We start from the raw sequence: 27,151 nt of genomic DNA, 5'->3' as shown, positions 1-27,151 counted from the left end.
CCGCCTATACAAGCGCTCCAGCATACCTGCGCACACAAACGCACACACACACACTCACTCAAGGCGCCTATACAAGCTCTCCTCCCCCTGGTGGGGGCACAAGCATGCGTGCGCAGACTGCACACACACACACACACACACCCCTTAACTAACCTCTGGCGTCTCCCCCATCCTCAGGTCGGCTGTACAGGCCCTCCTCCCCCGGCCGGGGGCACCAGACCAGGGCATGGATCTCATCGTCGTGGCCCCGGAGCCGGTGGATCATAGCACCCTTTTTGCTGATGTCAATCACGGCCACGAGCCCATCTTTGTATCTGAAGGAGATGTTGAAAACGCCACGACGATCACAACTTTTCATTACACTACATCACATAATATTTGTGAGTGCAGTAAGAGTGAATAAAATAGAAAGTGACAAAAAATATTGACATTTAAAAACGTATAGTGCAGTAGGAATAAGTGCATCAACGAGTGCAATTGTCCGGAGGGGGAATACGGCGGGGAATGACAGCCTCCTTCTTGTCCCGGTCAAGGTTGCCCGGTCAAGGTTGCCCAATACAACCAATACAACCTATTACACCTTCGTGCAAATTTACGTGCGTCGATAACGTGCGTCATTGATGCGCGTCACATACGTTGGAAGGTACATATCACCTCCCACATGCCATGTTGATGACGCAATTCTCGTCACACGCCACGTGTTCGGGACACAGACGCAGGACCATATTGGGGCCCTTAGGCCTACTGTACAGTATGTCATAAGTGGACCTGATGTATGTGAACTACATTTCTTCAATTGCTACCAATACACAGTGAAGGCAATTTACTAGGAGGGAGATTACTGGACATTAATGTCATCATGCAGGTTCAGCAGTGAATACATCCATAACACTAATTAAGATTTTTTCAGACCAATTAAGACAGACTGAAACAGAATTAAGTTCAATGAATATGAGGTCAGCGATGCCTTCACCACACACACACAATCCCACTTGTCTCCAATGCAATAATGGCAAGTGTGTGTGTACGAATGTGTGTTTGTATGTCTGTCTATGAGAGTGTGTGTGTGTTTTGCCAGATTGGCTTTGCTTCTCATGTTTGTCTCTCTCTGTCTCTCTCTTTCTCTCTCTCTCTCCATATATACATACAGTATATGGGTCGAGCAGGTCAGGCAGAAGATGGCATGGAGCTGCGGCATAGAGCTGTGTGTGTGTGTGTGTGTGTGTGTGTGTGTGTGTACAGTATGTGTGTGTGTGTGTGTGTGTGTGTGTGTGTGTGTGTGTGTGTGTGTGTGTGTGTGTGTGACTTACCCGATGGCGACGTGGTTGTCGTTGTGTGGCGAGCAGGTCAGGCAGAAGATGGCGCGGGGCTGTGGCATGAAGCTGTGGATGTTGATGGTGTTGTGCCAGAAGCACATGACCACCCCTTTCTCATCGCCCGTCACCACCAGGGTCCTCTCCCGCCGAGACCAGTCCAGCGCTGTGATGGTGTGCTGCGACCACAAACCACACGGTCACTGGCCATACTACTGACCTCTCCTCAACAGACAATGATTTGTACTTTCGGGAGACTATACAGTCACTGTCCATCATACGGTCTTCACTTTAACATAAGGATGTGCACTTACAGGAGAATATACTGTACAGTCACTGTCCACCATACCGACTTCACTTTAACATAAGGATGTGCACTTACAGGAGAATATACAGTCACTGTCCACCATACGGACTTCACTTTAACATAAGGATGTGCACTTACAGGAGAATATACAGTCACTGTCCACCATACGGACTTCACTTTAACATAAGGATGTGCACAGGAGAATGTACAGTTATTTTATCATACAGAGCTGATTTCAACAGACAAATGTGCACTAGCAGAATGTCAAGACCGCATGAGAACAGTTAGCTTACTTCATGGGCGCTATGCTCTGACACCACGACCCTCTTCTCAATGTCCCAGATTTTTACAGTCCTATCATCAGAGGTACTTGCACAAGTACTCTCTTCTCCGGGGTGTGGACTGAAAACAAAGCCTGACACTCTCTCCTTATGACCAGCTAGTTCTCCTGCAAGAGAAAGAAAACATCATGGTGTGGAACTGGCCAACCAGTTCGTTTATCTTACACGCCGTTTTGTCTTTAGGAAAGTTAAAATAAGTGAGCAAAGGACATAAAAACGATCTAGCACCTGTGGTACTTACCCAATATAATTGGTGACGTTGCTGTCACTTGCACTAAGTATATTGAATTTCTTGCTCCGAAACCAAGTATTCCTTTAGCGTTAGTGTCGCTACATCGCGAACAGTACCAGTTCGGAGAGGCTGGCAGAAGTCTTTCGTGCATTCTGAAAATATGTGTTATAAATCTATTAACTCAAGTGCGAATTCCAGTAACTATACAGGAGAGTTCATGTACAGCACATGCCGCCGCGACAATTCAACGCAAATACTGTAAACTTGTGTCAATTGTCGTAATTATCCTACGGACTCCGAGAAGGACCAAACCTTGCGTGTCATAAGATGACACTTATATGCTTTGACAACGCTGCATTTGAGGACAGATATGTCATTTTTTCAGTTTGAATGTGGTCATAAATAAATAATTACATTATATATATTCATGGACATGTTCACTGTACATCAATCAGCATTTGCATTGCTTCATCGAATGCTGTACAATGCGTACTGTCGCGTGTGCTTCTTGCCGTAAAGCAAAACGTCCTGACAAATCAAAGATGGCTGCTCCCTCATTGACAGGGGGAGGTAAGACATATTAAAATGTTCATATACAAGAAATGCTCAGAATTGTAGCTCTCAGTGTTTGAATATGCTTCATTAATGCATGCATCCACTTGATCTTTGCAGGTTTCAATGTCCTCCGACGATTTGCTGGACAGATACATTCAAGGTTAGCCTGAACTCGTTTGCTTAAGCGTCAGTACCATCTCTGATAATGTTGTCTAACATGTTTTAGAACATGCCTAAACCTATGATAAGCGCACTGTGTTTGTATCAAGTACTGTACTCTGCTGAGTTTCACTTATAGATTGGTTTGGTTATGACAGATTATGCGGAGTGGCTTTGCCACAGACTGCATGTTGTATTCATACAAGTGCACCCCTCGATGGACGCAAGAAGTGGGAGAGGCACAACCTGATCGTCTACCCACCTCAGCAAGCTGATGAACCACGCAGACCAGCAGTAGGCTAAGCTTTTACCTGACAGCGTTGATATACATATACACATATACCCCTCTCTCTCTCTCTCTATTTATATTTATATATATAAACGAGAGATCAAGCAAGACAATATATAATTGTTCAAAGTTACCCTGGTATGAAAATAGTCACACCATATACCAATCTAAATCTGCATAGCTACAACAGCCTGCCACTGCAGAAATGCAAGAATTTGTATTGTAATAGTCTGTCCTAGTTATGTTTATGTGTCATTGTCATAGAAAAAAAACTCTTAGTGTGACCCCGCCAGTTTAATGAAAATGCAACTTTGCCCAATAGGAGGTGCACCACTGTCGAAGACAAATCAAATACAGCAAGGACAAGATGTGGTACTTAGCGAAACTGGTGAGCTGTTGATCTATTACATTTTTTTCAAAACAGGCATGTAGTAGAGCATTATGGATTCTTCTTTATTGATTGTATGCTGATTTCAATGAAGTCCCTTGCTCATGTTGTTGAGGTTTTGAAATCATAATAAATTATGTGAGTCTTCAGTCAATCTACCTCTCTCAACCCCTAGTTTGTGTGAATTTCATATTTTTTTTTCCACGCTTGATCAGATCAGAGGAATGACCATTGACCAGGCCGTTGCTCAGCTCGAGTTCAATGACAAGAAAGGCGCCAAAATAATGAAGGAGGTAAGCAAGCAAAAGCCATTTTGACTTTGTGTTGTCAGGTACGGTAGCCTATAGGTTGTGTAGAAGATAATCTTGTAGTCTATCTATATACATGTATTAGTTTTCTGATTGCTCTTTAATTGCTAAATGGATTTCTTTGTTACCACCATAGGTTCTACTGGAAGCCCAGGAGATGGCAGTAAGGAATCACAATGTTGAATACAAATCCAATTTGTATGTTGGTAAGCATTCACAATGGTATCTTTGCTACTTGTTTGTGTTTCTTATAAAGGTAATAGACAAAAAAGTGTTTGCTTTGAAAGAACCATGGGAATTTATGCCTGTGTTTTTTTTTTCTGTAACACGTAGTTATAAAGAAATATCATGACTATATACAAATATCATCCAATAATTTGCTCATTTGAGTAACGCATTTAGCTTCCTTCAGCTAACCACGTTCAAGTAGTTAGTATTTTCATCACATAGTATTTTCATATCTTTGGGTATGAAAAAGCTAGCTGAAGTCTATATCAACAACAAAAAACTAGAAAGTGTATCTCCCAGATGTTTAACGTGTGGGTCCTCTGTCTCCCCTGTGCAGCGGAGTCCTTCTCCGCCAAGGGCAAGTATCTGAAGCGGCTCCGCTACCATGGAAGAGGGATGTTTGGCATCATGGACAAGGTGCACTGCCATTACTTCGTCAAGCTGGTGGAAGGCTCTCCTCCAGTGGTCGAGACCCAGACGGGCTTCGACCAGGCCAAGGAGTATGTCCAGGAACTGAAGAACCGCACCGTCATTCAGTCTCTTTAGTTCAGCTTCTCTTCTGCAGCTCTGTGTGTCTGTCTGTGTGTGTGTACCCATGTAAATAACTGAATAAATGATTACCTCTTATGAGCCACAGTGGTTATTAAAGTTACATCAAATTTCTTTCAACACTATTCACAATATTCTAACACAGTTTGGAATATCACTGTTATTTCAGAGTCAAAGACAGCTATGTTTGTTGTACAGTATGTTGTCAAGATGATATTTGAACCTCACAGCTCCCTGTAGGGAATGTGTAGTGTTCATTTGTTGATGTGAATGTGCAAAGTCACTTGTTAAAGATTGGACATGTGGAGTGTGTTCGTGCATTCGTTTTCTGTCCCACAGTCATCACTGCATACCAACCACCTTGGTCGCTCAGCCACACTAACGACCTCATCCTGCCACAACCACTGACTGGCGCTGGCGCATGCTTCTGAGAGTGCCACTGCAGCACCTACTGCAACACTTTGTTGTCGGGCTACTTGTTTGATTGTTTATCTCTGTGTGTTGAGAAACACACTGAGAGACTAATTGGATGCATACAGTGGTTTGAGAGTAACATTTAGACAGGCACTGAATATTTCTGACAGAAACACTGCCGAAAATACACAGTACAATACACCATCAAAAACAACCTATCATGGGTTGGCATCAGGGTGTTTGTGGAGAAGAAGCAGTCTGCTTACTCAAACAGCACGCAACACTGACTAGTAACAACTGAGCTATCTATCATCCACCATGCTCAACAACCACTCTGCAGACTCTAATGATCGTTCAGTGGGCAGGATTTTGGCTATTGGGAAATGAGGCTAAAGGAAAGGGTCACAGTTCCTTTATGGAACACCAAGGTTATATAGCGCAAACCAAACATTCCATGCGCAGAGTGGCATTGACCAAGAGGCGATGATTTATATCAGAGTACCATTCTAAAGAGTTCAAAGCCAAAATTTTATGTTGAATTAAACTGATGTATTGCTTTACTGTAATTAGAGACGTCTAAATGGAGGTGTTTATTTTCCGCTGAAGGAGTGGGAAATTTGTCACTTTGTCTCCTACCTTGTTCTGACATCATGCTTTGGTCACCAGCATCAAGGTGTTTGTGGTGAACAAGCAGTTTGCACACTCAGACAGCGCGTATCACTGACCATAACTGTCACCCGCCATGCTAGACACATGTTCTGGTTGACTGCCTATATGACTGTTACAGACCAATTCCATGGAAAATAAAATTGTCACGTCCATAACGGCAATAAAATGTGATGGTATGGTTTAAATGATTACATGACATTTCAGCATTTGCTATTTTCTAAAAATGTTTATGAGAAAAATGCACAAAAAATGATGTTATCATTCACATCATACAAATACCATTGGCGTTATGGATGTTTTTGAAAACAATAATTTATGGTAAGTTAATAATTAAGAATGTACATTTCATATGAAACTAGAAAAGCACTCAGAGAGCGCAGCTACCTCCGCCTGCCTTGTTCTTCCTACGTTGTCATACATTTGAACCTAAACTATTCAGATCGCCACCACGTGGCCATACCATGCCATTACACCACTAAGCTAAATACATAAACGCCTCCGGAATCCCGATGGAATTACGGATCACTCCCAAAATGTAATCGTTTCTTCCTCGGGCCATGTCTCACCTTCCCTGAAATTGTCATCGAAATCCATCCATCACCTTTTGAGTTATCTTGCTAACAAACAGACAGACAAACAAACGGCGGTCCCCGATGAAAACAAATACCTCCTTGGCGGAGGTAAAAGATGTTGACAAATATGATTGTGTGATTCAGATAGCAAACAAAGTCATGTTTTCTCCCTTGGTCCAATCTACACTCAAGAACAAAAGTTTAATGAGAATGTCTGAGAGCAATGCTCAGCCACATCCTCTGGTCTGCAGCATCAGGGTGTTCGTGGTGGAGACAAAGTCTGCTTACTCATACAGAGCGTAACACTGACTAGTAACATCTGAGCTGTCACCCACCATGTTCAGTAAGCACCCTCCAGCTGATGATACAGAAGGCAACCGTGGCAACAGAGCAATGTTCCCATGTCCCTATAGGTACTGGCTCTGGCATGTTTCCATTCATATTGATCAACATTTGTTCCTTAAGAACTTTCATCATCAGTAGGCAAAGTTCATAATCATCCAATCAGAACACATAGAACTGGTTATGTGGTTGTCTAGCAACATTGCTTGAATAGTTGCCCCATGCCCCTCCACTCTAAGGGCAATTCACACCAAAGATAGTGAATTGTTGCAGCAGTGCGAGTTAAATGTTGCACGTTGTTGCAGTGTTGCGTGATAGAACCCATCATTTTGTGGAATTAAACTGTTGAATTGCTTTACTGAGATGTTTGAATGGAGGTGTTTATTTTCCACTCAGTGAGTAGGAAATCTGTCACTTAGTCTCCTACCTTGTTTTGAGAACAATCATGCTTTGGCCGCCAGCATTTAGGTGTTTGTGGTGAACAAGCAGTTTGCATGCTCAGACAGCATGTAGGCCTATCACTTCACTGCCGTACAAATGATCTGTCAAGCGCCATGCTCGACAAATATTTTCCCTCCACGGACTGCCTCCATGACTGTCAAAGCTTCCGATCGAGGATTAATGATGGAACAAACAATAGATTTCCTTTGAAAAAGCTTTACTGTACACTTCACTTAAACATTACTTTCTTCTTTAACAAGTATTACACACATCAAACAGTAGTAGGCTAGTTATGACTAAATACAAACGAATAGTAAAGAAAACAATAACAAAGAACGTAAGTGGTACATCTTTGCATCAGCAGGTCACCACTCGTACCACACACAGTGCACACGGGGACCCAGGTTCAAATCCCACTTGCAGTCATTTCCTGATCCTACTTCATCTCTCTCTCCCACTGACCTCCTGTGTTGCCCTCACTGTCCATGGAAATACCAAAAGCCCAAAAATACACTTAAAAAAGAGAGATATTATAAAAGATAGGCACAAAAACGAATTTCGTCTAGTTGCACCTCACCTGTTATGTCTCTATTCCCCACTAGTGAAGTGTGGCCTGCCCCACACTTTGAGAACCGCTGAGTTACTGGAATGTGCTGAAGTTAGTCAAGTTGGTTCATAAACTCCTTTCAAAATGGACAGGTAAGTGATCATCACACTTGATTATGATATACAGGTGACCTTGACAGCCCACATACTGACAACTCTGGCGCTTTCCTTCCTGGAATTTGCAATCGATGATGTGAAACTTTCTTTTACTTTTCATCTTTCCAAACTATATGGCATTCCATCTCTATTACAGACTGCTTTCACTTCCTTTTCAGAGGCTAGTATTTCTTTTTTTGCATGAATTTGTTGTATGGAAGACTATCCTCTTTTTCATAATTTGAGTGCATTGGTCTTTAGTCATTGCATGTTTAATGTGTTGGTCAACAAACTTGTTGTATCGCTGGTCTGGTTTTGGTTTTGGTCTTGGTCTTCTCCCCATGTCTAGGCTCAGTCCAGAGACACACAGGAGGATCACCAGCAGACCCGGCAGGAGCCGCATGTTCATGATGAGTCTTCAGAGAACCTGGACAGCAGAGCAGAGGACTAGCAAACACGTACACTGACTGGACAACTGGCCGAAGCATTGTGCACGGGCCTAATCATATTCACTTTGCATTGCACACTGGCCTGATCACAAGATTCACTTTGCATCGTACACTGGCCTGATCATATTCACTTTGCTTAGCTTGATTGTTTTACACTTGCCACTTTGGTTAATTCAATTGCAGGTAACGTTAACTGGCCTTGATAACATGTTTGTTCTTTTTTTATTTATTGTGACACAGTGAATTACAGGTGCCCAAAACACTTCAAGCATTATCGTAAACACACTCAACTTTTTACTCCTATCTTATTGTGACACACAGTGATTTACAAAAAACAGTTCATATGTTATCATAAATACACATTAATATTACAGTCAAACTCACAAGCAGCTCACTGCAAGCAGACCTTGTCCTCTCTCCTTGAGCAGAGCAGAATGGGGGTCTATATGCTTCAGTGGGGTTTATCACGCATCAGGAAATGGTTGACAGTGTCTTCAGGCCTCAAAACAATAAATCAGCCCCTTCCCCCAACACACACATGTACGGTACAAACACATGTACACACACTATTTTTATTTTTTATTTGACCTTTATTTAACCAGGTGAAGTCCCATTGAGACCTTTAGTCTCTTTTGCAAGGGAGCCCTGTCACACAGTTTCTGTCACACACACTGTAAACATATTACCGTAAAATTTACAGTAACTTACTGGCAACAATAAGAAAACATTTTTTTACAGTAAATGTACTGTACTTCCATTTACAGTATTTTATGTATTCTACATAAAATATATCATATCAGGTCACGACAGAATGTGTCTCAGCGAGGTATCATTTCTCTGTGGACAATCATAAGCCACATCAGCTGGCTTCTGAACCACGCGTTTACTCCATTACTCCATTATTAACTAATTAGAGCCGATATTGCACATAAGAAGGCAAGAGGGTCAGGTCAAGGTCACTACCCACTAAGCATTAGACGTCTGATGAACGTACGGATCATGTCTTACGTCCGTCGGTCCAAGACCAAATCTGGACGACCGCTATTTGGACTTTTACAGTTATGTCTTTTACAGTTGTGACTCTTATACAGTTATGTCTTTTACAGTTGTGACTTTTACAGTTTTGACTCGACACATCGGACTTATCAGGTCCTTGCCTTTGTTGTTGTATAAATGCAAGTGCAGATGTTAAAAGGATATTCTGCCATTTTTGGAAATAAGCTCATTTTCCACCTCCCGTCGAGCAAAACAATATCACCCATGGTACGTTTGCACTTTCCTTGATTATTACGCCAGATGAGAGTGTAGTTCCATGCCAAATCAGCCACGAAAAACTGCAGGTTTCAATTTCAGTTGGTCTTGTTGCACTTTCTAACTTGAGAAGAGATACGTTTTAAATGGGAAAATTACCAGAAATCTTAGTCACTTTTAAGCATGATGCTAGCAGGCGAGATGCTAATGGTCTAATACGATTCAATGATCTATGCTAGGCTGAAAAGTTGTATCGCCAGACTCACAGAATGGCTGGATGAACGGGTAAAAGGTACATATCAATTGTTCTGCTCGAGGGGAGGTGGAAAATTAGCTTATTTCCAAAAATGGTGGAAAATCACGTTATGTTGTCAGGAAATGTATATGGTCCTTTACATGTTAGCGTCTGTATTGAATATCATGTATGTATGAAAGACTTGAGATCCGTGTGAGGCTTCTACAGCTTTGACTTGGCGTGGATGGCGATAAAGGGGTCCTCATCCTTGTTGCTGATTTTGAAGTGGGCGCGGCCATCTCCCCCAACATGCACCTGTTTCCCAGTGCACCTGCCGCCATCCTTCTGACCAGAGATGACATCACAGTAGGTGCCTCCAGGGAGACCAGTGTTCAGAGTCATGTCCAGGTTCCTGTGGAGCAACCAAGCTGATCATTATGGGATGTCTTGCATGTCCAGTGTGAAGAGTATAAAATCATAGCTATGTGAATACAACATTATCCGGGACAAAATCAGTGATTGTGGACTGTTCCACCAAATGCCCTTGGTGTTATATTGTATTATAGATACTGTATTGAATAAAAGCACATTATACTGGATTAACATCACTGATATCAGGCCAACTCACCAGTCATCATTGTTAAAAACAATGAATCCGCGGTTTCCACGTCCGAAAGCGATCTGGTTGTTCCCGTTGTCCCACCAGTTGGAGAACTGCTGACCATCCACCACGTTACGGTAAGCCACCATGTTTCTGAGATGACCAAGAGCTCACGTTAGGAAGTAACTAAACGTTAAAGGGATAATCCGGAGTGAAATGCACTTTAGATCAAATTTTCGGACTATTGGGAGTACATACGTTGAGTTGACACCAAAATCATGTCATTCGGATGTATTTTGAGAAAGTTCGAGCTCACCGTTTTTAGCCAAAACTCGTTAGCCTGGAAGTGACCGGGGCAGGTCCTTTCGCCGCTACAAAACGCTATTTTTATACCTCTTCTACTGTTCCAAACAACACTACACTTACGTGGTAGTGAGTAGAGGGTCCCTAAAGCCAAACCGAAGTATCCCCACGTCTTTATGTGGTCGGATAGAGAGTCCAGAATAAATTTAATCGAGTCAGTACCTTTCCGGAAATGTCGCTGCTGCAGCTGACAACGCTAAAACAACACTTTATTAACATTTACGGAAAGGTACTGACTCGATTAAATTCATTCTGGACTCTCTATCCGACCACATAAAGACGTGGGGATACTTCGGTTTGGCTTAAGGGATCCTCTACTCACTACCACGTAAGTGTAGTGTTGTTTGGAACAGTAGAAGAGGTATGAAAATAGCGTTTTGTAGCGGCGAAAGGACTTGCCCCGGTCAACGAGTTTTGGCTAAAAACAGTGAGCTCGAACTTTCTCAAAATACATCCGAATGACATGATTTTGGTGTCAACTCAACGTATGTACTCCCAATAGTCCGAAAAATTGATCTAAAGTGCATTTCACTCCGGATTATCCCTTTAAGAGTAACGAGTTTCTAAGCCACAAGCTGATTATTTAAGGCTCATAAAAGTCATTATTGTATAACATTATGAATTGAAAGCAGGAATGTGTCAGGTGCAAGGCCTGTCACTGGCAGCTGTATCTTTACACAGGTGTGTGTATTAGGGTGACCATGCGTCCGGATTTCGGGAGGACAGTCCAGTTTTCGTGCCCTTTGTCTCTCGTGCATCCTCATTTTTTCCCTTTTGTCGTAATTTCGGGTAAAAAAAAACACATGAGAGAGGTCCAGACAAAGGGCACGAAAACCGGACTGTCCTCCCGAAATCCGGACGTATGGTCACCCTAGTGTGTGTGTTTGTGTGTGTGTGTGTATGTGTGTGTGAATGTGTGTGTGTGTGTGTGTGTGTGTGTGTCTCACTTGATCTGGCGCCACCTGTGCTCACACTCCCAGCCGTCTCCACAGGTGGAGTCGGGGTTGATTGGGACGGGCTTGGTGGTTCCATCGCCATGACTGGGAGGGCCCATCCAGTCGTTCTGGTCCTGGGAGAACACACACACATACAAACACACACACACACACACACACACACATAGATGGACACAAGCACACAAACACATACCGTAACATAAGCCTTAAAGGAGGCCAGGGCAAACGCTCAGTCATCAGTGCTCATTCTGCTTGACTTATCAGCTGCCTTTGACACGGTAAATCACAGCATCCTTCTCGCTATACTCTCAGACATGGGCATCTCTGGCTCAGCTCTTTCCTGGTTTGAATCCTACCTCACAGGACGCTCATTTAAAATATGGCGGCAATACATAACGGGGAACATAGGACCCTTTTTGGGAAAAGCGGGGCACATACTGTAGGACACTTTTTTAAATTGACCAAAAAAGGGGTTCTATTCTACAGGGTCCTGGGGAACATAGGGATGACCCCCATACTATGCTGATGACACACAGCTTTATCTGTCCTTTCCACCGGATGACCCCTTGGTCTCGACACAAATCTCAAACTGCCTCTCAGACATATCAACATGGATGAAGGCACACCACTTCCAGCTAAACCCCTCTAAAACAGAATTGCTGGTCCTCCCAGCCAAACCTACAATACATCATGACATCAACATCAAAATCAACTCCTTGTCTGTTGCACCTACCAGGACTGCAAGAAACGTTCGACAACCAACTAACCTTCTCCGATCATGTAGCGTCAGTAGCCGAGTCGTGTTGCTACGCACTATACAACATACGGAAAATCAGGACCTACTCAAGATGCTACCCAACTCCTGGTACAGGCAATAGTCATCTCTGGACTTGACTACTGTAATGCCCTCCTGACAGGTCTCCCAGCCTGCGCTGTAAAACCCCTTCAAATTATCCAGAATGCAACCCAGAAGGGCGCATGTCACCCCACTGCTCATCCAACTACACTGGCTACCGCTGGCCGCCCGCATCAAATTCAAGACTCTAACGTTTGCCTACAACGGTCTCTCCGGCTCTGCTCCCACCTATTTGAGGGCTCTCATACAGGCATATGCTACCACACGACCGCTGCGCTCCTCAGCCGAGCGACGTCTAGCTCTTCCGCCAGCACGATCAGGTCAATCCAAACTTTTCTCATCTGTCGTCCCTCGTTGGTGGAACGCACTGTTTCCACTAGAGCAGGGACATCATAGCCATCTTCAAAACATTTCTGAAAACCCAGCTCTTCAGAGAACATCTCCTCTCATAGCACTACTACAGACAATTGCACTCATTGATGCACTTATTGTGTTTTTTTTTATTGATGTTAGAAGTGCTCTTAAAAGCTTAAATGTTTTATCATGTTGTACTGTAAGTCGCTTTGGTTAAAAAGCGTCAGCCTAATGTAATGTAATGTAAAAAAAGACAGGTACACACACAGACATAGGCCTACTATTGAATCAACTCAGCAGCTAGCAAGAGGGGGAGGCCAATGGCTGAGTCAGGAGGACTGAGGTGTGATCCGGGAAGCTCAGGAAGTGAGGTGGAAGGAGGAAGTGGGATTGAGGTAGACGAGTTGGATGCGGACGAGGGAAATTGGAACCACGGAGAATGGAGAACGACGAATCGGAAAAGAAAGAAAAGAAAGCAAAACGAATCAGATGGGGAAAGGGGAGAGGAAAAGCAAAGAGCTGAAATTAAAGTTATTCTGCGATTTCAATCTCCTTGTACGGTAAATCCTTTGAAGATTAGTGAAGCTATTCACAAACTGGTAGGTGACGTACAGTTTGTTAAAACCTTACGAGATGGGAACCTATTGGTTATATGTAGAGATAAAGATCAACAACATGGATTAATGAAGTGTAAAGCACTGCTTGGGAAGGAGGTTAAACCACAAGTATGGGAAGAGAGAGGGAAGGCTATGTGTGTAATTTCTGGAGTGTCAACTGAGATAACTGAAGAACAAATTAAGGTCAATGTCAGAGGAGTACGAGTAGCGAGAGTTAAGCGCCTACCGTATACAAGAGATGGGGTTAAGGGGCCTAGCCTGTCTGTGTTGTTAACTCTAGAAGAGGATAGTATTCCTGAGAGAATTAAAATTGGGTATGTCAGCTATATGGTAAGGCCATATATCCCACCACCTATGAGATGCTTTAAATGTCAGCGTTTTGGGCACATTGCAGCAGCATGTAAAGGTAAACTCCGGTGTGCTAAATGCGGGGGGGAACATGAGTATGGTAAATGTGAGAGAGGGGCTAAAATCAAATGTTGTAACTGCGGAGGAGAGCACAGTGCGGCATACAAAGGATGTGATACACATAAAAGAGCGGTTCAAATTCAGAATGTGAAGGTAAAAGAAAAGCTTACGTACTCTGAGGCAATCAAAAAGGTAAAGGCTACTGATAACAACAGCAGAGCAGCACCTATGACTCAATCCCCAGTGCAAAACGTACATAGATACTGCAATGTTACAAGGGACACACTCATAGTGGAAAAGAGAAAGTTTGTAGCGTTTATGGTAGAAATCATCAACTGTTCGGCCCAAGCGTGTAGCAGAACGGAGAGAACTAAAATAATTGCAAAAGCAGCAGAAAAGTACTTGGAAATGGAAGAGCTGTCTGTTGAGCTCATTAATGCAACTCTTATATCAGGGATATCAGACTCACAGTCAACATGTGGAGAATCAGTATAATGATGCTAACCATTCTACAATGGAATGCTAGGAGTCTAATTGCCAATGGTCAAGAGTTAAAAGAGCACATTCAAGAGCAACCAGTGAAACCAAACATAATTTGCATTCAAGAATCTTGGCTAAAACCTTCACTTGACTTTATTATATATGGGTATACAGCTGTACGCAAGGATAGATCATCTGCTGTAGGGGGGGGAGTTGTCACCTTCATCCAACAAGGTATTAACTATAGAGCTGTCAACAGTAATGACGAGCTTGAAGTAGTTATAGTGGAGGTATGGGTTAACAAAACCAAAATCAGAGTAGTTAATTTTTATAACCCTTGCCAAAGAATAACCATAGAAAGGTTGGAGAATATATGTGAATTGGGAAACTTTAAGGTAATAGTATGTGGAGATTTTAATGCACACAGCACATTGTGGGGAAGTGCTAGAACAGATGGAAATGGGCATGTCATTGAGGAGTTTATGGATGACAATCAATTAGTTTGTCTAAATGATGGAAGAGGTACTAGGTATGATGCAGCTCATGGTGCAGAATCAGCAATTGACCTTACTTTTGTATCACAACAACTAGCAGGTACTTGCATATGGGATGTGAGTAGTGACAATACTATGGGCAGTGACCACTACCCTGTCTGGTTAAAAATAAGAAATCAAAGTATAAGCTTTGAGGAAAGCGGGATCCCAAGATGGAAAATGAGAGAGGCTAATTGGGGGTTGTATAATTTCAAAGCAAGCTGCAAATTAATTGGAACCATGCCGAAAGTCAGTGATGACATTGAGGAACGGAATAGTATGATTATAAGCATAATACATGAAGCGGCAGAAGAAACAATAGGTAAAACATCTGGGGTAAAAACTAAGAAAATGGTACCATGGTGGTCTGATGAGTGCAGAGAGGCTGTTAAGAACAGGAATAAAGCCTTTAAAACTGTTAAATCTAACCATTCATATGAAAATCTAATGGAGTATAAAAAAGCACAAGCTAATGCCAAAAGAAGCATAAGAGAAACTAAAAGGAAATATTGGAGAGATTTTTGTGGTAATATTGGGTCAGAGGTAAAAGTTAAAGACATATGGGGAATGATCAGAAAGATGGGAGGCATAAGAAGGGATTTCTCTCTACCAATATTGAAAGATAATGACACTGAAGCAGTAACCAGTAGAGAAAAAGCTGAGATGCTTGCGAGATCATTTGTAAAGATACATAGCTCCCAGAACCTCTCTAGTGAGGAACTTTCTAAAAGGATGAGGACTATTGAAGGAAACAAGGATATGCTGGGGACGAAAGTGGGGGGTGAGAGTTCACTAGATGTAGAGTTTACAATGTTTGAACTTAAAAGAGCTTTAACAAGCGTTAAGAACACCTCACCAGGGAAAGATGGAGTATGTTACAAAATGATTGAAGAGTTATCTGATATGGCGAAACATGAGATCCTAGTACTATACAACAAAATATGGGAGCAAGGAAAACTGCCCATTGGATGGAAGCACTCTGTAATAGTCCCTGTAGGGAAACCAGGCAAGGATAAAACTAATGTCAAAAGTTACAGACCAATAGCATTAACATCAAACTTATGTAAACTCATGGAGAGGATGATCACTAAAAGGTTGGTGTATAACTTAGAGAGCAGAGGACTGATCACACCATATCAGAGTGGGTTCCGTAATGGCAGGACAACTATGGATCCTGTAGTTTGCCTAGAGAATGAGATACGTAAGGCACAAGGCAACAAAGAATATGTATTGGCAACCTTTTTTGACATAGAGAAGGCCTATGATATGTTATGGAAAGAAGGTCTTTTAATTAAGTTGAACAAAATGGGAATAGGTGGTAAAATGTTCAATTGGATTAAAGATTTTTTAAAGGATAGAACCATAGAGGTCAGGGTAGGGTCAGAGGTTTCAGACACATACACAATAGAAAATGGTACACCACAAGGAAGCGTATGTAGTCCTATTCTGTTTAATATAATGATAAATGATGTCTTTGATGGAGTGAGTCAGGATATCAGTAGAGCTTTATATGCAGATGATGGGGCATTGTGGGTAAGGGGCCGTAATGTCAACAGCCTACAGCAAAGAATGCAAACAGCAATAAGTCAAGTTGGGAAATGGTCATTTGAATGGGGGTTCCATCTCTCAGTGGAAAAGACTCAATATATTTGTTTTACTAAGAAAAGGGCTAAACCCACACTAGAACTGAAGATTTATGGACAATCTCTCAAACAGGTCAGTGATTTAAGATATCTTGGTGTGTGGTTTGACAGTAAGCTCAATTTTAAGAGCCATGTTCAGAAAATGGTCAGCAAGTGTAAGAAAGCAATCAACCTTATGAAGTGTCTTTCAGGGTACAGCTGGGGGGCGACAGGTTTCTCCTTAAAAAGAATTTATATTGCAATAATCCGCTCAGCACTTGATTATGGATGCACAGTATATAAATCATCTGCAAAAACTACACTGGCTGAACTGGACAGGGTGCAGGCCAAAGCTCTCCGGCTGTGCTGTGGAGCCTTCCGAACTTCACCCATCCCAGCACTGCAAGTGGAGGTAGGAGAGATGCCATTACATCTTAGAAGACTACAACTTTCTCTGACATACTGGGTAAACTTGCAAGGGCATGAAGCTTCACATCCTACAAAACAGGTGTTAGAAGAATGCTGGGAATATGGCCGTACAGTAAAGGGCAGTTTTGGGTGGAACAGCAACAAAGAGGCTGATGACATGGGAATCAGTGCTATACCTTGCAGCAAAACCATCACCCTGAGTACAATCCCACCATGGTTATTCCACTCTCCTGTTGTCAATCTAGAAACCAAAAATGTCACCAAATCAGGAGTTTATCAAAGCATTCAACAGTATTTAGAAGCCATGTATGACGACTACGTACAAATATATACAGATGCATCCAAAGAGCCAGCTGGTAAAACAGGGGTGGCTGTATATATTCCCAAGCATAGTGTCACAATGCAAAAAAGAACCCCAGACCATATCGCAATCTTCTCTGCAGAGATGATGGCCATCATAATGGCATTACAGTGGGTAGAGGAAGTCAAGCCATACAAATCAGTTATCTGTTCAGACTCTATGTCCTCCCTTGTCAGCATACAGTCTGGGAAGTCTACAGGTAGACAAGACCTGTTAGATGAAGCTCATCAGACTATTTTTAGAATCACTCAGCAAAAACTTGTTTTACAGTTCACTTGGGTTCCAGCACACACAGGTATTGAGGGCAATGAGAAAGCAGACACATTGGCAAAGGAAGCACTTCAATCAGAGGAAGTAGAAGTTCAGGTCTCACTCAGCAAATCAGAAATCAAAACAATAATTAAAGATGGTGTTCAGAAACTTTGGCAGGACGAATGGGATAATGGGGTGAAAGGCAGGCATTTATATGGGATCCAGCAAGCGGTCACAGGCAAGAAAATCACCTCACTGTCACGACAGGAAGAAACTTGGCTCACCAGGCTTAGAATAGGTCACACAGGACTGAACAGTAGCCTACATATAATAGGGAAGCATGGGAGTGGAATGTGCCCACACTGTAGAGAAGCAGAGACTGTACAGCATGTGCTCCTGACATGTAGGCAGCATTGTGAGGAGAGAGAACATCTGAAAAGAGTGACAAACAACTCACTCACACTAAGCAGCTTGTTGAGCCAGCCTGCGAGCCAATCCATAACCAAGGCAGTCATAGAGTTCCTGATAATGACACAGCTTGCAAAAAGACTGTAGCCTTTTTTGGTTTTGTTTTATTTTTATTTTTTTTGTTTTGTTTGGTTATGTTTGTTTGTTTGTTTGTTTAATCAACACCCTATACTAGTCATATTCTGAAAGTCTAGTATGATCACACCTCAGTCCTGTAGATGGCGGTAATGCACCAAGCCTGCAAACTGCCAATAAAAACCACTGAAGAAGAAGAAGAAGAAGCTAGCAAGAGGAAGGGCTACTCTACAGCAGGGCAGGGCAGCAGCTAGCAAGAGTAATCAGATTCAGAATCAGCGGTATTGGCCAGGTGCTTCTGATTCTGAAGGGCTACACTATAGCAGATAGCAAGAGTAAGGGCTACATTATAGCAAATAGCAACAGTAAGGGCTAGACTATAGCAGGGCTACACTATAGCAGAGTAAGGGCTACTACTCGCAGGGCTACACTATAGCAGATAGCAAGAGTAAGGGCTACTACTAGCAGGGCTACACTGTAGCAGATAACAAGGGCTACTCTATAGCAGATTGCAAGAGTAACGGCTACACTGTAGCAGATAGCAAGAGTAAGGGCTACGCTATAGCAGGGCTACACTGTAGCAACTCATCTCAAGAGAGCAGGAGAGGAGAATATGCTCAGTACTCGATTACACAGGAGTAGATGAGGGCAGCAGAGTACCTTTCCATTCACAATGCGACGGTCCCAGCGGAAGCTTGACATCACTCTGGTGAACCCATAGGGATGGGCCAGCATGAAGCCTACGGCCATCTTGTAAAGCCTGAGGACAGAAAAGAGTTCATATTGGAAGGTGAACAGCATGGAGCTCTACGGAATAATCTTGTCTAGCAAGGAGGCAACCTGCCATTTTAGCAATGTTTTGAGGCTTAAAGGTAGGGTATGGAATATTTCAGGAGATAAACGCCCTGGTAAGAACCAAACCAGATTCTGTTCAAATATACACACCTATGGCTACTGAAGCTAGGCTATCAGCTAGGCTATAAAATGATCTACCTTGTCTGATTTGTGGAACTATTACCTACAACCCTTTGGAGGTGAATAAAGAATGTAATTGGGGGAGTTGATGTGAGCGATTGATTGTATGGAGACTAGAGCTCATATGTGCTGTAGACGCCAGGCTGGCATTTCATTTAGCCTGCTCGCTCTCGCGCATCGGAATTCTCGCTCGTGCATGAATGTGCGTCCATGGAGGGAGGGACTTGAGCTGTATATGTTCAAAATCTGCCGGCCGTTATTGCGAATTCCGTACCCAACCTTTAACTCCTCAGTAGTGTCTCCCTTACCTGGAGTCCCAGAAGGTCACAATGGAGGCTCCCCCGGCACCGTGTCCCCTCTGGTTGTCATGGTTATCAACAAACACCACCGCCTTGTCTGATGGCATCATGCCCCAACCCTCACCCCAGTTCCTGAGGTAAAAACACAACAAACACATTACAACAACATTACAGAAACCTCACCGATAGCTACTCCACAGTTATCACACAGCTTTCTCACTGCTCAGTCCACATGTGTTTTAGAGTCTTATTGACTTACTTCATGTTGGACAGCTTATCTCCATTCCACTTGCGCATGATTCCCCCCAGCCTGGCGCCATACTTGAATTCAGTGACTCTGCCCAGCCCAAAGTATTCATGGGCTTTGATGGGTTCTCCACCAAGGTCAATAACCTGCAGGTAAAAAAGCAGGCATTAGTTACTAACAGTGCTCCAGGAGCCGTATTACAGAAACTTCCTAACCCTCAAACCCTATCTTATCTGTTCAGTTACCATGTTAACTATGTTTAGGCTCTGATTTCAGAAAAAAGTCATTAGGCCTTCAGAACAGCCCCTCCTGAGCCAGTGTTCTTGTCCTAACTCCAGATAGTTAAGGTGTATTACAGAAATCCATACCACTGCTTGGCTGAGTTTCCATTGTCATGTTCCATTGACGTGTCATCTGTCGATTGGCCCAAGGACAGAGGCTTCACACTTATCGAACAATTTACTATATTGTGCACACTTCAGCTGGTTTTGGTGACTTCTAATTTTTCTATATCTCTGAAGCTAAGCCCCTGGTGTGTGTTTGTGGTTTACCTCTTGGAAGATGAAGGGTCTGGAGCCTCCGGAGAACCACCTGGTGTTGAGGTTGTGCAGACGGCTGAAGACGGCGTTCAGGTCTCCAGGCCACATGTGCTTGCAGGCGTCCACCCTGAAACCGGCCACGCCCATGTCGATCAGCTTGTTCATGTAGTTGGCCACTTTCTGGCGAACATAGTCCTCCTCCAGAGCCAGGTCAAGAAGACCCACCAGACGGCAATCTCTCACCTACAGGGAAAGATTCCAAGGTCTGGTTTACTACCAGGCTAAAACATGAGTAGATAATGACTAAAAATAATAGTGACTGATACTGGTATAGCTCATGAGACTGCAGATTGTGATATAAAAATGAAAACATGACATCTGAACTAGCATAAGAACCAGAGTTCCTGGCATCTGAACTGGCATACGTACTCTGTACCTCATTGGCATGTCTTGCACCTGAGCTGGCATCTGCACTCTACCTGATTGGCATCCCCGTAGTTCTCGATGTTGCCGCTGCCAGTCCTGCATTTGCCGTCGTTGAAGTCCCAGGGGCCGTAGGGCACGGAGGGGAACTCCTTCCTGTTGGCGCTGAACCAGGTGCCACAGCTGGAGTGCTGTCCCTCCCCTCCCCCCGCGCCACACATGTGGTTGATGATGGCGTCCACGTAGATGTTCACCTGGAACAGCATGAACACAGCATATTGGGGTATTTAACCTGAACATGTTAAGGACATCTACACGTGTTAGCAAACAGGAGGAAGAGAGCATATCGGGGCAGTTGAAATGAAGGAGATCTACACATGATAGCAAACAGGAGGAAGACAGCATATTGGGGCAGTTGAGATGAAGGCTCTATGGAGATCTACAAATGTTAGCAAACAGCATGAACACAGCATAGGGTATTTAATGTGAACATGTTATGGAGATCTACACATGTTAACAAACAGCAGAAAGAGAGCAAGTTTGGAGTTAAGGCTTTGGAGATTATGTTGACAGCCACCAAGATAAATGTTATTTTAACACTAACAACCTCACCAATGCAGAAATAGAAACACATCTTAGTAAAAGCAATGGTATACTGGTTTGTTTACTGTTTTTGACATATTACATTGTCTAAGGATCGTACACACACATGTATTCTACACACTGGATGAGTGATTTGAGTGGTCTGTGTGTGGTGTTTTGTCTTTACCCCAACGTTGTTGCATCTGGTGATCATGTCCCTGAGCTCGTTCTCGTTGCCTGATCTGGAGCACAGGTTGTAGCTGATGGGCTGGTAGCGCTCCCACCACGGCCTCCAGGGGCTGTTCACCACGATGCTCTCATGGGGAGGGGAGATCTGGGAGAACAGACACACACGCTTGGCTACTTCTTACGGGCATTAAAGAGACCCTATGCAACTTTCTGCAGGAGACGATCGCTCCTTGTTTACATCTGGAAGTCTGAGACGAATAACCACGCTTGCAATTTATATATTTAAATATAGCCTATACATGTATAAATATACACGCTAAAGCTGTCGGGGAAGCTCTGCAGAGAAAATGCAAGCATAAAACGAGCGAAAACGAAAAACGAAACCGAAACCAGAGATGAAATCGCCAATCCTGCATAGTTCCTCTTTAAGTAGCATCACAGTATACACATGTGAGTAGAAATGCAATAGAATTAAGTGCAGGAAAGTGACATCACCCTACACATCAATAAATATAGCTCATAGTCCCAGCCAAGCAAAACCCAAGGAGGCAAAATAGGCCAAGACCCAAAATAAATATCATTTATCATTTAGCAGTACAGATTTACACTGAACATCTGGAAGGATCTGGAACTCTATCCTGCTGCCATGGTAACCCCATAAACCACCTGCTTCATCCCTCACCTGAACTCCTCCAAAGCCGTTTGGCCCCAGGTAGCGCTCACACTCTGCGGCGATGTCGGCCCAGCGCCACTCAAACAGGTGGACGATGGCGGTGCGGCCGTGCTTGGTCTGGGGGTTGTGCTGGGCAGCGCAGAGCCCCAGGATGGCAGTCAGAATCAGCAGCTTCATCGTCTTCATTCAGCCGAGAGAAATCAAGCAAAGCACTGGGGTCTCTCCTCAGGTATATATGTGTGGCGGCCGTCACTGCGCCACCAATCCAAGATCACCTGCAGAGTGCAGACCATACCTCAAAAGATGTCTTATCTTTGGGTCAGGTGTGGGCTGTCACCCCCTTTCCCATGGTTCAACTCCCCTCATCAAAGTGGAGTTGAACCATGGGAAGCACTCTGCGTTCTGGAAGGCCGCGTCAAGCACTCTGCGTTCTGGCAGGCCGCATCAAGCACTCTGCGTTCTGGCAGGCCGCATCAAGCACTCTGCGTTCTGGCAGGCTGCGTGGTCAAGCTCGCAGTCAGCTGTCAGTTTCTTATTGGCTATGCCAAACTCAGCTGATCGTTTCATTCGCTTGCAAGTAGTCTCTCTCATAAGGGCGCCTTATTTAAGCTGTGTCAGTCTGCATTGCTTTCTCTGCTTGCTGCTTTGCAACCCACTTCCTCCCCAGCTCCACCTTAAAGTGATCAACTTAAAATAATGACATATTGTCGTTGTTGCGTGCTTTGTTCGGGGAGAATAGAGTAGTCCCCTGAGGATGCTGCTGTTCCCTGTCAGGCTTTCCATGGAGCACAGGGAAAGACAGGGAACTTCCTCTGAACAGAGCCATACCGCCAAATACAAAATATAATTGGCTTTATGTATCTTTGACCCAAGTGGTCCTGACAGAACTCAAGGCTACTCTCACATTTAAGGCGAGAAATGTAGGTTAGTTGTTAAACCCTTTTGAACACTGAAATAAAACAGTCGATCTCCTGTAATACTTCCTATGGGCTTTATGGGTAGGCTACTATGACCTATGCACAATTATGTATGTAGCCTACATGAGTAATTGTTGCACTATTATGTCTTAATTCTTTAATACAACTTTCAACTAACAAACAAAAAACACAGAAGTTGCAAATGCTCATACTGGTCTTACATTCATTTGCTTCTCAAGTTTTATGAAGCAGTCAGTCATCATCATTATCATCACTATCATCATTATGTAAACGTGTGTGAGGCAGTTGCATAATGCAACTTTAATCCACATATTGCAAAGTATGAAAAATAGATTTGAAATGCTTTAAACTTGTGGCCCATTTGAAATATCTCCATGAATGGTACCTGTGCTCCGATGCTATGATACATCAGGTGTGCCATATCATTTCTTTACAAACTCTAATCTTTTATGAAGGGGTCCTTTACAGGATTAATTCTCTTTTTATGATTAATAATACGATTTTGATACACTGTATGTGAAAACAACTCAATGTGGAATATCAATTTCACCTAATATGAAATTAAAAACATCCTTGCATGAGTTCATCAATGAAGGTGAAGGCCTAAGAGGTTCAGGAGGTACAGTAGAAGAGTCGTCCAACAACCAGAAGGTTGTCAATTCGAGCCCAACTCCTGACCCTTCAAAGTGTCCTTGAGAGAGACACGTAGTGCTCTCAATGTGCAAGTTGGTGCCTTGCACGGCAACCTACACCATAGGTGTGTGTGCATGGGTGAGCATGAGGCATGGCATTGTAAAGCGCTTTGAGTGCTGTATAAATGCAGCCCATTTACCATTAAAGAAGTCCCAAATTTCTTTCACATACTTCCAAGTTATCCGGGTAGGGTGAGTTTGAGAGGAGCCATGACAAACTTTGGCAGAAAGTGTGAGGGGCTGGTGATCTGCAGAGGCCACAGCCTTGATGGCCACTTCCTTGTTGTTCCTATCAAAGCGGCCATAGAAGTGGTTCAGCTCATCATAACAGCAGCAGACCAAGAGGAATAAATCTGACTGGTTGGTTGTGACACCACACATCTGCTGAGTGCAGCACGGTAGTGTGAGGGCTTACCCTCGAAATCCAGAGTTCTTGCATGTTGGGCCATTACTGTACATTATTTGTGGCCAGACCCTTAATCTGAAAGATGACCAAGGTCTGGATTTTCCAGGCTAGTGTGGAGGACTGTGAGAGGAGCCATAATTAGCTATGCAGAATCTTGAATTAGATGCAGGTCTAGTTAACGATGCAACTGAATAAGGTGCAGCCCTTGTTTGCACATATTTGTTTGTATATTATTTACTACCAGGAAAATGCTCATAAAGGTTGCTCTGTTTTGAAGTTGTGTGTTGTTTTTTCTGTTTTGGTTCATTGATTATAGTGAGGCCAAGGCCACAGGCCAAGAGCAGTAAATGTGTCAAAGGTCAGAGATGATATATATAGTTGACTGAAGGCTGATATGTTAGTGGCACTGGGCCAGCGCTTATCAGGCCTGCATGTGGGAACCTGAGTGCTGTCATCACACTACATAACCTGCTGTACACACTCACTAGAGTCTGAGTCTAAAAACAACATCACACTACATAAGCTGCTGTACACACTCACTGTTTAGAGCCTGAGTAGAATCGTTGTCACACTCCTACAGTACATGCGACTCATGATCTGACTCTAGAACCATCATTATACCAGAGAGGGTTAAAGCGGAGAGAGAGGCGCAAACGTTCAATCATTTCCAAGAACTGTTCGAATTTTGCTTCCATAGAGATGCATAACCTGCTGTACACGCTCTACAGAGTCCTCTGGTCCTGCTAGTGAATGCACGGTGTGTACAGTCTATATAGACTGGTTAACATCAGACCTTTACAAATCTGGTTAACATCAGACCTTTACAAATCTCAATGGAGATTGAGAGTGGGTCTGGAAAGGCTTGATTGACCTACGACTTGCAGGGGCGTATAACCAAATTAAAGGTGACATAGAATGGAAAACATTTTTTGTCTTGGTTTTGATGAATTAGGAGAGGTTGTGCATAACCAATCATGAACATGAGGCATGGTTGTGCCCTCCATATGAAAATCTTGAACTTAGAAATAGCCACTAAAAAAATGGGCGAATTAGAATAAAGGCTACTTGTGATGTCAAATATCGCAAAGCCATTGAAGTTCAATTGGGGTTGCCAAAGAGGGTGCCATTTAGTCAAACTAAAGAAGTGGTCAATAGGGTCTTTGCTCTGCTGTATTTCAGTGAATGAGGTCAGTTCATGTTAATATAGCTGCAGTGATGGGTTTATTGTTAGCTTAATGGTTTTCACACTCGTATAAGCAGGGTCCCTTATGTGAAGAGTGAAAGACAGTGGTGTTGTATGACCACATGTTACTGACATGTAACTGAATTTTTAAGGGATTTACATTAATCTCGCTAGCTCATTTACAGATATATATAAGGATAAGGATAAGGATAAGGATAACTTTAATAATCCCCTAAAGGGGAAACTCAGTGCCACCATACAGACAACAACATAAGCAAAGCACAACATGACACACAATAACATAAAGCAAGACACAGCAACAGGAAAAGCAACATACAGTTAGACAGGACACAAGCAGACAGCAAAGCAGACCATGGCAGTGGACTACCAACATGTGCAACATACAGCAGTATAGGAGGAGGAGGTAAAAAAAAAAAAAAAAAAATTTTGGGTCATTCCACGCCAAATCAACCAGAGCGCACGCACTTGCGTATCAAATAAATCTGAAAAAAATACCATGTGTGCCTATGTTACCCAGGAGACACTCTGTAAAATGTTTTTGTGCTAAGATCAATACTTTTCAAGTAACAGCCAGTTTTACAGGGGGAGGGGGGTGTCACATTTGTTCTGACTCTTTTTTTGTCAAAGTTCACAAGCTCATTGCTCAAGAACTAGAATCTGTAGGAGGCTCAAATTTTGCAGGCTGGTGCATAAATAGGGATAGTATGCAGAAAAATCACCACGAGTAGTCTGGATGATCCTGCATGGTCATAGCAGTCCCTCAAAGTTGATCAACATTTTATTGGAGTTTTTGGCTGGGTTCTGTTTAGGCCTTCAGAATACACATTTTTACTCAACATAGACTCTTGGGGTTTTTTTCTTATTGAGATAAGTAGAAACACTCTCCGAAAAAGCAATGAAGAGAAAAGAAAATCCATCAGGGACTGAACAGCAGACCTCACAAGTTTGAAAAATAAATTTGGATCTCATATTCAGAGCACCCTAACACCTTGTGGGAATATACAAAGATTTTTTTTATATTTTTTTCTATAATCTGCATTACCTCTTCTTTTTAAAAACACCAATTTGACTTGTCTTATGCAAATCTTTCTTTTTCATTTCCCACCCTGAACAAGGGCAAAATGCACCATAGAAATCTATTGAGAGGTTTGTTTTGTATAGAGTAACCACTAGGTGCCACTAAAATCACTGAATCACTGAAATTGCCGGGTGGGGACAAAACATATTGATCTCAATGGTGCATTTTGTCCATGTTTAGGGTGGAAAATGAAAAAGAAAGATTTGCATAAGACAAGTCAAATTGGTGTTTTTAAAAAGAAGAGGTAATGCAGATTAACGAAAAAAATATTTAAAAAATCTTTGTATATTCCCACAAGATTTTCTTTTCTCTTCATTGCTTTTTCGGAGAGTGTTTCTACTGATCTCAATAAGAGAAAAAAAATCAAGAGCCTATGTTGAGTAAAAATATGTCTTCTGTAAGCCTAAACAGAGCCCAGCCAAGAACTCCAATAACATTTTGATCAACTTTGAGGGACTGCTATGACCATGCAGGATCATCCAGACTACTCGTGGTGATTTTACTGCATACTATTCCAGTGGCGTGCGGTGAGGTCTGTGGCAGGGTAGGCAGTGGCCATTCACATGTGTAAATTCCATCCATACACTCGCAAATATTACTATATTTTCATGGTAATACTCCTCCTACTTAGTCATTTTACAGATTCAGAGGCGTCACTAGGTGTGCATTTTTAAAAAACTTTTTTTTTTTTTTTTTTTACCCTACGGGGGTCTGGGGGAAATTTTGAAAATTGGGCTGTTAAAGATGCAGTTTCAACGTAGTTTGAGAAGGAAATAAGGAAGAAAAT

General features: G+C 42.9%; 3 protein-coding genes across 3 annotated transcripts in view; 1 reads left to right on the top strand and 2 right to left on the bottom strand.

The window, feature by feature from the left end:
• Positions 1–2,424, bottom strand: part of gemin5 (gem (nuclear organelle) associated protein 5) — a 41,313-nt gene extending 38,889 nt beyond the window's left edge. Inside the window, exons 1-4 of the mRNA XM_062537241.1 lie at positions 2,203–2,424; positions 1,914–2,068; positions 1,311–1,492; positions 154–314 (exon numbers count right to left, since the gene is read on the bottom strand). Coding sequence (XP_062393225.1) covers positions 154–314; positions 1,311–1,492; positions 1,914–2,068; positions 2,203–2,344 — 640 coding nt within the window. The 5' untranslated portion in view covers positions 2,345–2,424. The remainder of the gene's footprint in view (positions 1–153; positions 315–1,310; positions 1,493–1,913; positions 2,069–2,202) is intronic.
• Positions 2,425–2,717: 293 nt separating this feature from the next.
• mrpl22 (mitochondrial ribosomal protein L22) lies at positions 2,718–4,754 on the top strand. The gene is made up of 7 exons (XM_062535750.1): positions 2,718–2,763; positions 2,866–2,908; positions 3,066–3,201; positions 3,519–3,584; positions 3,800–3,877; positions 4,029–4,098; positions 4,458–4,754. The coding sequence occupies exons 1-7, from the start codon at positions 2,736–2,738 to the stop codon at positions 4,664–4,666; spliced, it is 630 nt and encodes a 209-aa protein (XP_062391734.1). The 5' UTR covers positions 2,718–2,735; the 3' UTR covers positions 4,667–4,754.
• Positions 4,755–9,966: 5,212 nt separating this feature from the next.
• On the bottom strand, positions 9,967–22,223 carry LOC134079658 (alpha-amylase-like). The gene is made up of 10 exons (XM_062535748.1): positions 22,056–22,223; positions 21,372–21,518; positions 20,659–20,856; positions 20,192–20,422; positions 19,653–19,786; positions 19,403–19,525; positions 18,780–18,879; positions 11,656–11,777; positions 10,373–10,498; positions 9,967–10,156 (listed from the first exon to the last, which is right to left on the bottom strand). The coding sequence occupies exons 1-10, from the start codon at positions 22,221–22,223 to the stop codon at positions 9,967–9,969; spliced, it is 1,539 nt and encodes a 512-aa protein (XP_062391732.1).
• Between the last annotated feature and the right edge of the window lie 4,928 nt (positions 22,224–27,151).

This window comes from Sardina pilchardus, chromosome 5 (genome assembly GCF_963854185.1).
Source record: "Sardina pilchardus chromosome 5, fSarPil1.1, whole genome shotgun sequence".
In the NCBI taxonomy this organism is placed as follows: Eukaryota; Metazoa; Chordata; class Actinopteri; order Clupeiformes; family Clupeidae; genus Sardina; species Sardina pilchardus.
Note: the sequence above shows the minus strand (reverse complement) of the source record. Positions and strands in the feature narration are given on the sequence as shown.